The sequence below is a fragment of the Artemia sp. Qi Xiang Cuo genome, chromosome 13, assembly GCF_049724085.1.
Source record: "Artemia sp. Qi Xiang Cuo chromosome 13, ASM4972408v1, whole genome shotgun sequence".
Lineage (NCBI taxonomy): Eukaryota > Metazoa > Arthropoda > Branchiopoda > Anostraca > Artemiidae > Artemia > Artemia sp. Qi Xiang Cuo.
In genome coordinates, this window is record NC_142806.1 from 69,776,772 (window position 1) to 69,795,384 (window position 18,613).

An 18,613-nucleotide genomic window follows, 5' to 3' on the forward strand; every position below is an offset into this window, starting at 1 on the left:
GTGCAGTTTTGAGCTCAGCAAGACTTTCCCATACTAGTGCCACATCATTAGTAATGTCAATATAGGACAAAACAGTTTCAGAATAATCAATAGCAAAAGGCTGCGTTGCTGAAAAAATTTTGCTGAAAAAATTACACATGATGCATTTTGAGAATTTTGGTGCAGTGACAAAGCCTTGTCAAACACTATTTCTAATTTTAAACATGAAAAGGATTGACCATTTACAATTTCAGGCCTTTCACTGTTCTTGTAGAGTTCTTTGGAGTGACTGACAATTTCATTGGCCACGCCCAGACAATAATAAGTCAAGTACAAGTAAGTAATCTGAAACAAGTTGCTTAAGCATAAAATCTAGGAATATGGGCGAGAGTCCTTATGACTCTTTAAAGCATCTATATATTATAACAGTTAGTAGACATGACACACGTTGCCAGCACAAGATAGTTAGTAGGCACAGACATGCAAGATGGTCTGTCAGGTACAAAAAATGTATCTTTTACTAGGTCCAATCATATTAAATTTAGCTACACCTTCATGCTCATTAGTCTATTATTTGAGCTGTGGTTAGAAGAAGCGCAAAAGCTAACTTTTATCATAACATAAGAATTGTAGCCAAACCTCCGATAGTTCTCAAAATAAACTCCAATACCTCTTACTAAACCTCTTGGTAGGATATGAGTCACAATTAAATAGAAATAAGGTGAGAAAGGACATTAAAGGTAGTGTATGCAGAAACAGAAGCACTCACGAAAGTCACAGAATTGTCTTTTTCGAAACTTTAGAAAACTATACATTGAGTAGTGCTATTCTAAGCGATTTCCATGCGTCTTTTCTTCAGATATCTTTGTTACACAATAATACATATAAAACGAAGCGGTTTTTTCAAAAGAATAATCTTGACCCACCGTCATTAAAGTTTCCCCTTTGGTATTTCATAAAGACTTTAGATCCCTTGGGTAGGAACGACCTGCGTGCGTTCCAAACATGACAATCCTAATTCATTTCGACTTTCTCAATGTTAATTATACCAACATATCTCTCTCCCCGGAAATATACAAACAGTGCCCCGAGATCACAGCGGAGCAGCTACATGGTATTCTTGAGGAAGCATGGAGGACAAACACTTTCCAAAAGGATTGGAAGGCATCAGTTATACTGCCTTTTTATAAAAAATCTGATAAAATTGAGTGCAAAAATTAGTGTAATAGTCTAGTAAGTGTCTAGTAAGAGTGTAATAAGTCTAATTGACATTACAGTAAAAAAAATTGGGATTATTCTCCTTAACCGCTTCAAGGGGGCAATGGAGAAAAGAACTCGTAAATATCAAGCCGATTTCCGTCCTGGTAGAGGCTGTACTGATAGTATTTTTGTACTCCGCCTCATTATCCAGCAAATTAAAAGGTATAATTTGCCCCTGATATTTCTGGACTTCGTTTCCTCCTTCGATTATATCACTCGCCAAAAACTTTGGAAAATTCCTGAAAATTATTGAATGCCCCTAAAATTTTTCGAACAGTTTAAAGCATACTACAAGGGTTCTGTGAGCCGAGTTCAAATTTACGGAGAAGAGACTGAAGAATTTCCGGTTGAGTTTGGAGTAAAACAAGGCTGCGTCCTGTCTCCGACTCTGTTTAACTACTGTATTGATTGAGTGCTTAAAAATACACGATCTTCTCATCCAGGAGTTAAGATTGGACAGAACCTTTCACTTGCAGACCTTGAATACGCTGATGATGTAACAGTCCTCTCGGACCCAGAGAAAGCTCAAACTATGCTCGCTGAGGTAGTTATTTGGGCAGATCGCATTGGCTTGAAAGTCAGTACAGGAAAGACAAAATTTATGGCAATAAATCACACTGATCCTATTTCGTTAACTGTAAATCAAGTACAGTTGGATCAGGTCAACAGATTCACATACCTTGGCTTTCAGCTTTGTACTGATGGATCTTCTGACGCCGATATTCAACAGCGATTGCAGAAGGCATAGATGGTCTTTGCTTCCCTTAGGAAATTGTTGTGGAACCGGCGTGAAATTAGTGTAAGAACTAAAGTTCGAGTTTACCTGGCTTTGGTTCGAACAATCCTTCCTTATGGATGCAAAACTTGGTCAGTGAAGCGACTACATGAAAATGCACTGATGGTCTTTGAGCATACCTGTCTGCGTAGCATCCTCAGGTTAAATCTGAATGATCGCATATCAAACGAAGATATACGACGAATATGTGGTATCAAGAGATGCGTTGCCATCGCGATCAAGGAGCGTAGATTGAAATGGTTGGGCCTTGTCTTACAGAGGCCAACAAAGTAGTTGCCTCGCCGAATCTTTCTAGCTGAGCCACTTAGATCATGGATGAGACGCCAAGGAGGAAAGCGGAAAAGCTGGTTGAGCATGGTTAAATCAGACCTTGGACCTATTGGGGGGTTCAAAAAGTTCGGTCACAGATGGACAACTCAATGGCTCCCATTGGCAAATCAGCTGGCAGAAGACCGCACTACATGGTTCAAACAGGCCTTGAAGATCCTTGGTACCGGGTAAGGTGGAAACACCTGATTCCTCCCACAAGTACAATATTTAGAGTCATATTATGCCTAAAATAGCAAAGCTTCGAATCCAATTGTTCTTTTCCTGACATTAGCTAGGGGTACAATATATTTCATAAGTAGTACAGAAGATATATATTGATATCTAAGATTTTGACCTTATTTAAATAAGTAAGCTTACTTATATTCAAATGTAATTTGAAGAAGGCAATATATTTCAATATAATATAATCTTAAGCAAAACACATAAAATGAGAATGCCATTATTTAATATAATGTTATAATAAAATAAGTTATACAATGCAATGTTACCATATAATTTAAGCTCCCCTGTAACAAGGAATTATCAGTCCTCATTTAAAGATTTCAGTAATATTAAATCAGAAAATATTCCATCATTTAGATTTAGATTTATACAAATTAGACTTTCTAACAAAAGACAAGTAAGGTCAGTTTTCAGTAAAGCGATAGTTCTTAAAAATTCTACAAATATAAGGAAACATGAAGAGCCAGATTATTTGAGCCTGTTTTTAAGACATTTTACCTACTGTAAATTCTTAGAACTTAGACCTTAGATCCACCTGTGCCTCCAAAGGGCCATCCTCCCCGTGGTTTGCTGCAGCCAGAGTATCCTCCCACTAAGGTTGGAATGACATGTGCAAGTTATGCAGATCGGCCTGGCATTTTGATCACAGGGTGTTTCTGGGATTTCCTCAACAGTGTGAACCTGTTTGCTGCAGAACTTACATGAACTGTAAATTCTACCCATGGTAATTCTAACTCATTTAAGGTTTCTTAATACTAATTATTTCAACATTTGGAGTCAAGTAATAAAGTCTTTGCCTTTACCCCAATATCGCAATATTCTTCAGTTCTGTTATCTATTTTCTGATATTTTTCAGTTCTATTGTCTATTTCCCTAGAGATACTACAATTTATGAATAATATAGCCGATATATAAGGACCAAAATCTCATATTAAACTTCTAAGGTCTTGACCTTACTAATATTTATATTTAGTTGAAAAAAAGACATTTGGGCTCACCTGCATCTAGGAATTATTGAGCATCGATTGTTAAATTGAGTTCTTGGCCGTGCTTGACATGTCCTTCGCGGTGTCATCACCAGGATTGTTTGAATTTGTCAGGCTTGTAGAAATTGAAACAAGTCTGATAATAACATGTTGATGACTTTATATCATATGGTTGTCCGCTGTATAAGGGGACACTCACAAGCGAGAGGCTTCAGGGTTCAGCCGTCTGCCGCGAAATGCTAAATTTTCTTGAGGCCCTGGGCACTTCTTATTCAAATTAGAAAATAATTTTTTCTACTATTGCCTCCCCCCCCCCTCCAGAAAAAATTTCCTGAGAACATGCTTACCTATAGTATTGTCACCAAATATTACTTGTTTATTGCCTTACCACCTCCTGAAAACAACTCCTGCGCACGTGGTTGCCATTAGTATAATTACCAAGTAGTATATTGCCTTACCACCCTCCCAATAACAATTCCTGTGCACATGCTTGCCTTTAGTACAAGTAACAATTACCTAATAAACTTACCAAGAAATGCACCAGATTTCAAGGGAACTTGTAAATTTCTTCTGGAACTGCCAATTTCATCACGACCAGGGCAATGTGTATGACAACTGTTTAAATAAAAAAATTCAAAAAGGCTAAACATTGCTATAGTTCTTAAGAAATCACTGTAAAACCTATAATGCTACTGTAAAAGAATTCGAAATCACATCAAAAAACCAACTTTGAGGCGGAGAAAAATTTATAATTTGTGATCAAACATATTAATATTCTTTGAAAAAGGTTGTAAATAGACATTAAGCTTCAAATCAAAGTCAATTATTTGCTATATCTCATTGTATTTAATAGATAAGCGAGCCTTCCAAAGAAAGCTTTTTGTTTTGCTTTCAATAAATTGACAAGAGGAGAAACGGAAAGGTAAGCAGGTCTAGGTTAACATGCCATTTTCTGTTTCTTTTTAGTCAAATTTTAGCTTCTTGATCTCACCAAATATCTTGACTTGGTATGTACATAGATAGATGATTGAAAAGAAGGTAACGTTATATAAAGGAAAAGGAAAAGTAGTTATTTTTCTAGATTAGGTATTTTTGTTTTTGCTTTGTAATTTCGTTCTGTTTATTTTGGAATTTTTTTTGCTAGTGGTTTCCTTGTTTTGTATACCTTTTTTTTTATATGGCCCATGGGCTTCTTTGGAAATACACTGATCTGTCACTCTATATCTCTAGACGTGTCAAGTGTTAAAATGAAGGACAGACCAGAGCATGGTCAATTTTCACATTATTTTGAACTTGAAAAACACAGGCGCGAGCAAAGGATGTCCGGAGGTATGGAAGCCCGAATTACTCCAAGAAAATGCACGATTTTTCTGTTAAAAAAATCAAATGTATCCGAAAATCTATTACTCTCCTAGCTGTTTTCTTCTTGTTTTTGAAAAATCTGAGAAGTAAAAATATTAAGATAATATTCAGTGTTTTTAGCAAAGTGCCCAATTTACATCAATATTCATAAACAACAAATCAAAAAAGATTAACAACCCTTTATAAAAACAAAATTTATAACAACAACTTTTGAGCCCTACGTAATAAACCTCTATCCGCCAAGTATTGCGGACGTACTAAAAGCGCTGAAGTGCATGAAAAACAATAAAACTCCTGGAGAGGATGGGATTCCTTCTGAAATGTTCAAGTCCTCACCAACTCTACTATGCCGCCTAACCGACCTGTTTGTCAAGGTATGGACGATGAAGAACTTCTCAAAAAACTGGAAAGTATCAGTCAAAAAAGGAAATAAGGCCATTTGCAGAAACTATAGAGGTATCTCCCTGATCGATCATGCCATGAAGATCTTCTGCGTCATTCTGTTGAATCGATTCAAAGACGCACGAGACAAGTTAAACCGTCCTGAACAAGCAAGCTTCAGACCAGGTAGAGGCTGTCCAGAACAGATATTGACGATTCACCTCATCCTTCAGCAGTACAGCAGGCTTCATCTACCCCTTCTCATCGCCTTTATTGACTTTGTAACTGCCTTCGATTCTCTCATTAGAGAGGAGCTATGGAAAATTATTGTTGAAGACGGTGCGCCACAAGAGCTCATCGAGATACTCCGAGGTGCGTATAAGGACACTGAGACGTGCGTCCGTGTTCTGTTTCCAGTAGAGTTTGGGGTAAAATTGGGGTTTTGTCTATATTATTCAACTATGCGATTGACTGGATCATGAATAATGCAATGAGAAACCACAGCAGAATAATCGTCGGACAAATAGCTGGTTTCCTTTAGTCCCTGACAGATCTGGACTTCACAGACGACGTTGCTGAGCTTGAAACTACCGCTGACAGCTTTCAAGGCATGATCAACGATAACTCTGATGTCTCAAAGCGCATCGGACTGGTCATCAGCGGCGCAAAGACTAAAGGATTGGCTCTCAACCAACCTGCTCCTTGCCAGGTTACCCTCGACGGTGAGCCAATAGAAAACGTTGAGAAAACCCAGTATCTTGGCTCTATCATAGCACCAGATAACGGAGCTGAAAGGGATATCTCTGCCCGCATAGCAAAAGCCTGAGGAGTCTTTACTAGTCTGAAAGAAATACTATGGACCAGACGAGAAATCTCAACCAAAACAAAAGTCAGAATCAATGTTGCAACCGTTCGAGCAGTACTACTGTATGCTTGCGAGACATGGCCAGTCAAGGCTGAAGACGCAAGAAGTTTGGACATGTTCACAACTCAACTCAACTCCCGATGTCAGTTTAACTGGCTGTGTCTAGGATTGTAAAACTCACTAAGAAACTCTCTATCTTACTGGCAAATAAAACAATGCTGAAAGATGATGTCTTCAGATATTTTCCATGCTTGAGGTGCTAAGCTGACTAAGAGGTACTTAATAAGGTTTAAAAACTAAAATTCTTGGGTCGAATGACATTTTTTTTTTAATTTACTAAATTTAGAGGAAATAACTAAAAATTATTACTTTCTTTAGATATAATCACAAGTTTAGATGTATACATCTTCATATGTATATATCTTGCAAAAACATACTAGAAATAATAGAAATGTATAGCCTGCGACAACCCTTGTCGTGTCCTGCATTGAAGTTACATGATTAAGCACAGCTAAACAGATAATGTAAAAGAAGATCTAAAATATATTCGATTAAATTCAATTTTTGGTTAAAACACATGTAAAAGAGCATATATATATATATATATATATATATATATATATATATATATATATATATATATATATATATATATATAATTCAAAAATAGTTTTCGGAACAGTATAGGCATTTACGCTGCGATAAAAGTGATAGGAGAGAAGTAAGCAGAAGAGGGGTGAGAGAGTTGTCTGCAAGAGCCGTGGTACCCGCTGGGCTTGCCCCTTAAATTGCGGGGACAAGGTAGACAGCCTCCAACGCTTCCCTTACTTCTCTCGTAAGTGAATTTCTGCTATTAATATTTTTTGGCTCCGCCCACGGACTGATCTTGGACTCTGTGTGATTACTTTATGTACGAAATATGCCACCGGATGATACTGGTGCGAAAGAGAGACTGATACGGAAAGCCGTGTTGAATTTCACAGTAAGGGCGTATAAAGCGGGAAGTCAGAGTGCGGATATAATGAGCAAAGCTGCAGAGTTCTTTGAGTTGGATGATATACGGAATTCAAAAAAATTACTCTAGTCTGGGGTAGGCCAGTCAACTAGGCCAACTAATCGCGATAAACCTACTGACCACTTATTCGACATCATAAAAGCAATGCAATGCTGCGATGAAAACAAAGTCAATTTGCCATATTTTGTCATCTATGAGCCTGACGAGGTTCTTATGATTGCCGAAGAAATCTCAGTGACACTGACCAGGAAAGTGAATGAGCTTAGTGCTAAGTTTGACAGTTTTGTGAGATCCGCGAGTCAGTCCCAACCGGCAGCCTCCTCTGTTCCACTGCAAACTGCGACAGTGTCGACTTATGCAGTCGTGCTAAAGAATCTCCCAAAAGGACTGGACGATCCCGTTTCACGAAAGAATTATCTCGATAAAGTATGTGGAAGCAATTGTGGAAATATTGTGGAACTGAAAACTAGCAAAACCGACTGGAAAGTTGTTCTGAACGATCAAGAGGCTGCGAAATCAGTTGCACAGGCTATTGCTAAGTCTGACTCAAGCATTAAAGCAAAACTGCCCAGTCCTGCGGTCTTTGGCATAATCAGGCACGTACCCACCAGCGTTAGTGAGGAGGATCTTTGTGGTCTTGTGAATAATTGTGCTGAGGCCTCTCAGATCGGTAAAACGAAATCGTTCAGACTGAAATTTGTGACCAAGCATCATCTAGCCTTCGCGGTGAAATCTCCGCTTATTATAGGCTACGAACGAATTCCAGTTGAGGACTTTCATTTTCTCCCGAGGCGTTGCTATAAGTGTCAGACCTATGGGCATATTGCAAAGGACTGCTCTAATAAAGCAAGATGCTCAAATTGCGGAGGAGGCCATACTAATTCTAAAGACACCCCGTGCCAGAACCAGATGAAGTGCGCTCTTTGTGGCTCCAATAAGCACCCCTGCTACAGTTTTTGTTGTCCAGAAGCCAAAAAAGCCCTTTCTAATCGATAACCAGCTCCATCCCTCTGAAAATAGAGACGTGGAACATAAATGGCGGAGTACTATCTAAATTACCACTTTTAGAAAACCTTGCTAATAAAGTTGACTTTGTGTGCGTGCAGGAACATTTCCTGTCGGCTGAGGGACTCCAGCACTTACAACTAAATGAAAACGTAAATGTGTTTGGCATTCCTTATAGGAGGTTGGGAAGAGGTCGTCCTTCTGGTGGTGTTGCTATCATTGTCCGTGCCTCGCTTCGCGCCTTGATGTTTAAAGAAGCAGACTTTTATATTGCAGTGAAAATTGAAAATACTGTAGTGCTCTCAGTCTATATGCCAACGAACTACAGGAATGTCCAATCTGACAATAAGTTTAATATTGCTTGTGGAAAAGTCGCCGCTGTTGCTACATTATGCACGGCGGAAAAACTTTCATTTATTATTGCCGGAGATATGAACTCTAACCTCTCTGATGCTAATGATCCGTTAGGTCAAATCCTGCTCGATGCCTGCCCAAGTCTGAGGGTACTGAGAAGCAGAGTAGACTTCACGTATGTATATAATTCTGGTTCCACGTCCTCGCTCGACTTTCTGCTCTGCTCTCACAACTTGAGGACTCACGGTGACTGTGAGGTTGATATCGGCTTTTGTGTTTCTAATCACCTTCCAGTGGCTAATATCTTCATTATTAAGTACCTCCTGAATAATGCCCCAAATGATGTTCCAAAGGAGAAAAAGTGGTTCCAAAAGACTGAATGGCATAAAGCTAATTTAGCCATGTTCAGGTCTGTGTGTGACGGAATCCTGGAAAAGATTAAGGTCCCTTTCCAGCTACTACTCCAAAGCTCACCGATTGCATGTGATGAGAAACAAATACTTCTAAATATCGACTGTAGTGAAATAACTCACGCCTTGCGCTGTGCAGAAAAAACCGCGGTTCCCATTCGTAAAGTGAGAATTGGGTCAGTAGTTCCAGGATGGTCGGAAAACCCAGCTTTAGTTAATGCGTGTCGACAAGCTAAAATGTAGTATACTGTGTGGACTGATTCGGGTCGTCCTAAACATGGTGTTGTAAACAGTGTTTGATTATATACAAAGCGGCAGTTCTCTAAATGTCTCGCCTTGCTTCGCTATCGTGTGATTGATGAAAATAGTGAGCCATTACGAGACAATCCAAATAAAAATTTGGAGTTTATAAAAAAGAATCGATCTGCTAAAGTATCTAGTAATGAATCCACCCCGAGTCAAAGTGATAGGAACAGTTATTTCGCGAACTAGTTTACTGCATCTGATCCTGAATTGGAGAGCAAGTGTGAGAGGGATCTTGATCTCTTTTTAGAATCTTTCGAACTGGATCCTGGTCCCCCAGTGAGTGTGTCGGATGTTCGTTCGGCTATCCTTAAACTAAAAAAGAAGTACTCTAAAAGAGTAGATAATATCTGTGGTATGCACATGATTCTTAGTAGTGAACTGTTTGCAATATATCTAGCATTTATGCTCTAAATGATTTTTAGTTGCGGTAGATTGCCAGACATTTTTTGTACAGGTCTAATAGCCCCGGTCATCGAGAAAGGTAAAGACCCATCTGAATGTTGTTCTTACCACCCGATAACCGTTGCTCCCGTTTTTTGTAAATTGATAGAGTTATTAGTTATTGAGGAGATAAAGTATGTTTGTAGTACGCCAGACTCGCAGTTCGGTTTCAAGAGAAATATTAGCCGCGAGCACGTGCATAGCCTATTGTCTAATGTTTTGTTGGATGCAGATGCTAAAGGTGAAACCGTGGTACTTGCAGGCCACGACGTCCGCGGGGCTTTTGATTCGGGTATCCATGCACAACTGCTTGTCTCTGCGTTTAATAGAGGTCTTGACAGATCTATAATTGCTACTTATTGGAACATGTATTTTAGGTTGAATGTTAGAGTAAGGATACTAAAAAATTAGAGACTAACAGTATTTAATTTCCTCATACTAGTACGAAAAGGCGTTCACCAAGGGGCTTTATCGTCACCGCCTCTTTATAATAACAGTATCATCGAGGCTCAGAAGACGGTGAAAACGTGCTTTATTTTTCGTGGAATTGATTTGTCTCTTGTTAATTATGCCGACGGCATTTTAAATCTGAGTAGATCCGTCAGTGGCATAGAGAGTAATTTCAGAGTTTTGTCTAATGAATATGCTAACATAGGCCTAGAATTCAACTCCAGCAAAAGCGAGGTGGTCGTCTTTAATTGTCGTAAGAAAGAGTTGGCACCTGTCATATTTGCACTAGGTAGTAATACTGTTACTGCAGCAGCATCAATGACTTACCTTGGTTTGTTAATTGGGTCTAATCTTAAAGCTACCCGATCCTGTCTAATAAATGATTTCAAACAGAAAGTCCAAAAAGTGTATGGGATGATTTTGTCATGCAAACGCTTATATAACTGCCACATTCTGGCACGGATCTTCAATTCCTTTGCCACCCTTCATATCTTAGATTTGTCACCTTTCTGGTCTGTTTTCACTGTTGATGATAAAAAAACAATCCGTAGAGTGTTCTATAAGTTTACAAAATATCTGCTTAGCCTTCCCCCCTGGCAAAGAAACCGCCAGATTTCAGCACGTTACGGCCTCGATGACCCCTTCGTCGTGATCGTGACCAGGAGGGAAAAGTTCCTGAAATCTTTAGACCCAACGCATAGTATGTTTGAAGCTATAGTTGGTACTGTGTAATGGTTTTCTTTTTATGTAAATAGTTTCGCCATTGGTTTTTGAAGTATTAATTTAAGTTGCTCGTTTGTTTGATGTGTTGTTGTTTTCTTTTCATTTTCTCTCTACTCCATTTTTACTTTTTTTGTATTGTTAAGGATGGGTAATAAAAATCATTCATTCATTCATTCATATATATATATATATATATATATATATATATATATATATATATATATATATATATATATATATATATATATATATATATATATATATATATATATATATATATATATATATATATATATATATATATATATATATATATATATATATATATATATATATATATATATATATACTATATATATATATATATTTGTTTATATACTGGTTTGTATATCATAAATTGGCCATTACCAAGATTTTAAACGTTAGGAGAAAGGAAAGACTAAGGAAAAAAGAACACATACCATGCAGATTCAAATGTTTCTTCTATGACTTTCTTAATGAAATAGCGGTGTTCATTTTTCTTAAATGTCTCCTGAGAAAAAGAAAAATAGTTTTAGGATTATAAAAAATGAACTGAAATAAAAAATAGGACAAACCTACCATGCCAAAACTAAGAAAATGACAAAAAAAAAAAAAAAAAAAAAAAAAAAAAAACTAAAAAAAAAAAAATGAACAGCTCTTATACTGGTGAAATTCACAGACTTATGAACATATCACGAATACCACTTGTTTCAAACTGATCGATCTTCTCGAAAATTATATATATAGATCTGCAAGCTTCCAGTTGATAAGGGAAAAACAGTTTTTTGGCCTGTTTCCAGGCTCCCTACCACCCCTCCCACCTTTTGGTCTTTTCAGCCCAGGCAATGGTTCAGCCTAACCATAGCAAAGGTGGAAGTTTCAAGTCATTTGAAAATTAAGTTTCTCGGGCCCTTTTCTGGTATTCGGGGGGGCCCATACCTCAACCAGAAAAAGTTTAGCCACCTTTTGGACCCCAATTTATGCCGAATAAAACTTATTTTTATTTTTTACTGTCCATTTGAGTACTTATGGCCCAAGGACTTAGGGTTATGACTTTTGAGCTAACTGGCCTATTCCGAAAAGCTTTTTTGCGCATTCCTGGGCCCCTTATAACCCTATTCCATCCCAAACAAATTTTGGTCTCCCTAGTTCATTTAATTTTTTTGAAGTCTAAAGGTGACAGGAAAAAGTGTTTTGAACCATTTTCAGGTCCAATACTTGGGAGCCCTCAACAATAATATGGCCCCTTTTCAGTCTCATTTTCGAGGAAACTAATCTTCATTTTAATTCTTCCCTGTACGCTGTAGTCCCCATGTCCCAGGGATTAAAGGATACCAGGACATCAAAAAATTATTTTAGTCGCTTTCGAGACACCATTTCTAAGGAGTCCGTGTATCCAAGCAGAAATTGTTTTTAAGTCCGGCTCTGCTCCTCTTGGCCCCGTGCCCGACACCTGAAAGTTTCGAGTTAATCAGACACCCAGGATCAAACATGCTCCCTCCCCTTTTATCAAAAATAAACCTACCTATCAACAAATAGCGATTTGTGCAATTTAAGGCCCTTGCCCAAGGGGCTTTGGGAATCTTATCATCCCTGGAGGAAAATTTACTGAACCGTTTGATTATTCTGATAATAATATTGTCTGGAAGTACTGATCCAATGTATTGGTGGGCTACGAGAGGGGTGTAGGTAGAAAAAACAGCATAGAAGGGGGTAGGTAGCCCTCAAATACCTTTTGTATCTTAAAAAAAGTGCTAGATCATCCGATTTCCAATAGAATAAGGACAACCCCTTCCATACCAGGTGGTTGGGAAAAAAGAACAAATGAGTAAAAAGTGACATAGGAGGGTGGGCACACGAATCTTTACTAAGAGGAAGCTGAAGTAATGCCTTTGATGTTTTTGGTTGTTCCCTTAAAGCCTAATACCCCTCAGGCCATATTATAGTCATGTTTATCGATTAAACTAAAATTGTCCACGACTTCAGCGCCAATTATGTATGCTGTTCGTACTTTCTGGAATTGATCATTATTCAAACATAAAATTTACGTTGAGCAATTAGAATTAAAAGTCAAGGCATAATCTTTTAAGCTAAAAAAGAAGGGGGCTTGTAACAGCAATCAATCTGTCTGTAACAGGAGCTAAACAAAAGATTCAAAGACATAGTATTAGTACAGAATAGCACAGAAAATATTATTGTTTATGCAAACTTTTTAAACCAGTTTCTTGCCAGTTTAATTTTCCGCTCCTGAAATACAGTTTGTTTTTTTTTTATCAAGAAAAAACTCTATCTGAAAAATTGGCTTTTTATCGACAGAGATGACTATGATGTGGGTTCGGGCATAATCTTTGGCATAATCGGGCATAAGCGCAAAAAAATCTTTGTAAAGTTTGAGGTTTCCATCTCTGCAAAGCGATGACTGTAGTAAGCGATTTTATTATATTTTATTACGAAATTTAAAAAATGACAAATCCTGCAAAAATGAAAAATGGAAAAATTGCATAATTTACATTCCTTGCCCCGGGGGCTCTGGGAGCGTGACATCTTCAGAGGCATAGCTTTTGTTTTAACTATTTTTAACAAAATTACTTTTTAAGTTTGTGCTAAGGGGATAATCTAAAAGGGCGGGAGGGGGGGGGGGGCTGGTTTGCATCTGTTCCTGTTTAAACATCCTTTTCAACATGCCTTTAAAGTTTCATGCATTTAAACTTAATATCCTTAGCTGTTCCTTAGATAATGCTGTTGTTTCCCTATGATCACCGTCCTGCACTTAGTGTGTTTTGATTTTGTTTGACATCCCCCTCAAAATGTTCCAAAAGTTTTACCTTAGCACCTTTAGACTTTTTGGAAACTCAGGACAAAAAATGTCCCCTTGTCCCAAAAACCAACCTTGTACATAAGCAATGGGCAACTTATATAACTTAAGACACTTGCCCCAGGAGCTGTGGGCGGTTATGTCATCCCTGGAGGTATAGTTATTTGACTTTTCGACTATTTTGAACAAGATGGCTATTCCAAAATTTTGATCAGATATTTTTGGAGGGACGGTAGCTAAGAAGGGAACACTAGAGGGACTGGTTGCCCTCTGATCACTTTTTAACATCCTCCTCAAAATGCTTTTAAAGTTTGAACTTAATACCCTCTGCCGTTCTTGAGATACTGAAGATACATCTTTTCGATAAACTGGAAGCACATAGTATCTTCTGATTAAGCTTAACACGCTCCTCAAAATTTCCCGGCGTAAGGCTTTTCAAACATACACCCCTTTTCCTAATGATGCATCCAGCATGTAAAAAAGGGAAAATTTTGTAATATACTATCCTTGCCCTGGCTGTTGTGGAAGGTATTAAATCCCCTGAGGAATAGTTACTAGATCTTTTGCTTGTTTTGAAAAAAATCGCCTTTTCAAGATCATGATCATTGATGAGGGAAGGGAGCATCTAAAAAGGACAAGGGGCGCTGGTTGCCCTCCCATGGCAGCTTTTTAACTTAATAACCTCAGCCGTTTCTTACACATTTTTTATACACCCTTCACACAACCCGCAAGCACACAGTGTGTTTTATTGTTTTCGGCATCCCTCTCAAAAACTGGGGGAGAGAGAGATGTCATCCCCATAGGCATAGTTATTTAACCTTTGGCACGATTATTCGATTATTTTGAACAAGGTGCCTATTTCAAAATTTTGATGGAATATTTTGGAATGGGGTAAACCAAAAAGGGCACAACCTCCAACCACTTTCAATATTCCCCTCAACATGTCAAGTAAAGTATCAACTTAATACCCTCATCCGTTCTTAAAATATTGCAGATCCTCCTTTTGATAAACTGGATGTAAATAGTGCCGTTTTGATTTAATTAAATAAAATAAAAAAAATTTTAATTGAAAGTTAGGAGCGACATTAAAACTTAAAACGAACAGAAATTATCCTGTATTTGAAAGGGGCTGTCCCCTCCTCAACGCCTCGCTCTTTACGCTAAAGTTTGACTCTGTCTCACAACTTTATTTTTTTAAACAATAAAAAACTTTAGCGTAAAGAGCGAGGCGTTGAGGAGGGGACAGCCCCTTTCAAATACGGAATAATTTCTGTTGGTTTTAAGTTTTAACGTCGCTCCTTACTTTCAATTTAAAAAAACTTGTTTTTTTTTATTTAATTTCTGAATATTTTTGAATTAATGCCGGTTTTGATTTTGGCTCACCGTACATGAATAATTACAAGGAAATTTACATATTAATTTTACTTTTTTTTGGTGAAATGGCTTTCTCGAAATATGTTTAATTTTATTTACGAACTTTTTTATTAGTAATAAATATACGTAATTTACTAATTAACTTACGTAACTAATTTCTATATTGGTATGTTTTTATTACGTATATTAGGGGGTTTCACCCCCTAGCCAATACCTCGCTCTTTGCGTTAAAGTTCGAATTTTCTTCCAATTCTTTAAAAATGACCCCTTAATCACAAAGGCCGTTAATTAGAATAAATAGCTCTTATGGAATGACTAAAAAAAAACTTTTGTGTAAAGAGTGAGGTATTGACTACGGGCAGAACCCAATCATATACGTAATGATTTCTGTTCGTTTTAAGTTTTGATGTTGCTCCTTACTTTCAGTTGAAAAACGTGTTTTTTTTAATTTAATTTCTGATCGTTTTTTTAAATAATGCTGGTAAATTTGGTGCCCCCTTCATAGCAACGTCCCTTCCTCCATGGAAAGATCCTTCCACATAACCCCCGACCAGACCCCCCCCCCACTACCAGAAAAAATCCCTCCTAAAAACGTCTGTATATTTCCCAATAACCAATACTATATGTAAACATTGGGAAAAATCATAACTTGCAGCCCTTCCCCCGGGGACTGTGGGGGATTAAATCATCCTCAAAGACATAGTTACTATATTTTTGACCATACTGAACAAAATGGCTACCTCAAAGTTTTGATCGGGTGACTTTGGGGGGAAAAATGGGGGTGGGAGGGGGCCTAGTTGGCCTCTATTTTTTTGGTCACTTAAAAATGGCATTAGAACTATTACTTTCCATTCAAATGAACCCTCCTGCTATATTCCAGGACTACTGGGTCGATACGATTACTCCTGGGGAAAAAAAACAATAAACACGCATCCGTGATATGTCTTCTGGCAAAAAATAGGAAATTCCACATTTTTGTGGATAGGAGCTTGAAACCTCTACATTAGGGTCCTCTGATGCACTGAATCTGATGGTGTTATTTTCATCAAGGTTCTATGACTTATAGGGGGTGTTTCCCCCTTTTTTCGAAAATAAGGCAAATTTTCGCAGGCGCGTTACTTTTAATGGGAACTAAACTTGACTAAACTTGAGGAAACTTATATATTTGAAATCAGCATAAAAATGTGATTCTTTTGATGTATCTATTGGTATCACAATTCCGTTTTTTAGAGTTTCGGTTACTATGGAGCCGGGTCAATCCTTACTTACAGTTCGTGGTAACGACCTGTAACGAACTTACAGTTCGTTGCCTAGAACTGTTTGATACAAACTACCCCTCAAAATTCTCCAAACTCTCAAATTAATGTCCTTAGCCTTCTCGGAAACACTCAGAATCAAATATTTTCCCTTTTATAATTAGTAATTGGTAATTACTTTTATAATTATAATTAGTAATTAAAACATTTATTTATAAAAATAAAATTATAATTATTTCAGGAATGTAATCCTGAATGTAAACAATCGGCACATTTCATAATTTACAATGCTTGCCCCAGGGTTAGGGGAGAAAGGGCATCCCTGGAGGTATGGATTTTAGACCTTTTGACTAGTTTGAACAAAATGGCAATTACAAAATTTCGACCAGTGTTGAACAGAGGGGAAATCTCAAAAGGGCAAGAAGGGAGAGGGGTGGTTCCCCTTCCAACATCTCTTCAACATACATTGAAAGTTTCATACCTCAGTCGTTCTTTAGGTGCTACTACTATTCCATTTTCACAGCCAGCAAGTATATAGCACGTTTTGACTCTGTTCGGCATCCTTCTCAACATTTCATTGAAGTTTCACCTTAATGCCCCCAGGCCTTTTCAAGGCCTTCTTTAACGCAGGATCAAACATGCCCTCTTCCTAATAAAAACTTATAGGTTAGCAATGAACAACTTTCATAACTAACCGCCCTCGCCCTTGGGGCTGATGAGGGGGGGGGGTTGTCAACCTAGGTGCAAGTAATTTGACCTTTGGGCTATTTCGAAAAATGGGTATATCAAAATTATAATCTTATGCATTTTGGGGAAAAGAGCATGGGAGGAGGGCTAGTTGCCCTATGATCACTTTTGATGCAGAATAAAGGCACTATAACTTTCAATTTTGAAAAGAATGAGCCCCCTCCCAAGTTTATGAGACCACCCCTTCCATAAAACCTTATAAGTTAACAATGGACAACTCGCATAACTTACAGCCCTTGTCTCGGGGCTGGGGAGGGATCAAAGCCGGAGGCATAGTTATTTGATGTTTAGGCTATTTTGAACTAAATGTATATCTCGGAATTTTGATTGGATGCATTTGGGAAAAAAAAAGACTTGGGGGCTGCTTTTTGTTGCCCTCCGATCACTTTTGACTCTTAAAAAGGGAACTAAAGCTTGCGGCTTTCGACCTGATGAGCCTCCTCCGAAGTTTATACAACCATCTTGTCCATAAGAACCTTATACGTTAACAATGGACAACTTACAGCCCTTGACCCGGAGGCAATGGGTTCTGCCAACCCGAAGGCATGATTATTTGGCATTTGAACTGTTTTGAATAAAACAGATATCTAAAAATTTTGATCTGATGCATTTGGGGAAAAAAATGGTACGGGGGAGGGCTGTTTGCCCTCCGATCATTTTTGATTCTTAAAAAGGGCACTAGAACTTTCAATTTTAAATCGAATGAGCCTCTCCAAAGTATATAAAACCACCACTTCCATATGAAGGGCCTGTGAAAAATAAATAAATAAATAGTAATACATTGAAGCCAACGCTATATACACTGCTTTGATATGATCACCCCCACTGAGAAAAAAAAACTACATCCGCGACGTCCTTCTTGGTAAAATTACGTAAAATTTTGTAAAATTTTACCAGGTATTCAAACCTCCTCTTTAGAGTTTTTGCGAAAAGTGAATTTGATAGCACAATTCCGATCAGGATCTTTTTTAACCCTTTTTTAATCGAAATATTCTTCTACTAATAACTGTTGATGGAGTAACTTTAAAGTTAATGAATATTAAATTTCCGGAATCAGCAAAAAAATCGAAATCTTTATTTTAAATTCTGTTATTTTCAAACTGTTTTTCAAAGATTTCTGGTTACTATTGGTGGCGTGGATCGTGCTGTACTGACCAGTCATATTCATTAATGATTTGTGTAAAATCAAAAATCAAAACGACAACGTATAAAACGTATGCATAGATATTTTGAGGGTGAATGGGGCCAGTCCCCTGCCCCTCTTGAAGGCTCAGAAATACAAAGTAATGTAAGCAAAACAGATCAAGTTTTTTCCCACGCCCCAGACCAAGGGCACCGGCAGAAAATTTCCCGGGGGGCAGACTCCAAAACAGCACTGTTGGTTGGGTGAAAGTTTAGGTGGTTTATGGCACCAAACTACGACTTTACCCCGAAGAGGAAAAATTGGCAATCAATTTAAAATCCTGAAAAGCTAATTGATTTAAAAGTATCAATAACCATATTTAAGGCTTCCCA

At 37.7% G+C, this 18,613-nt stretch overlaps 1 protein-coding gene across 1 annotated transcript in view; it reads right to left on the reverse strand.

Annotated features, from left to right (window-relative positions):
• The window catches only part of LOC148945594 (polyamine-transporting ATPase 13A3-like), a 217,226-nt gene that overhangs the window by 176,765 nt on the left and 21,848 nt on the right, over positions 1–18,613 (reverse strand). Inside the window, exons 4-5 of the mRNA XM_089099558.1 lie at positions 11,347–11,417; positions 4,103–4,188 (exon numbers count right to left, since the gene is read on the reverse strand). Of these exons, the coding sequence (XP_088955684.1) occupies positions 4,103–4,188; positions 11,347–11,417 (157 nt within the window). The remainder of the gene's footprint in view (positions 1–4,102; positions 4,189–11,346; positions 11,418–18,613) is intronic.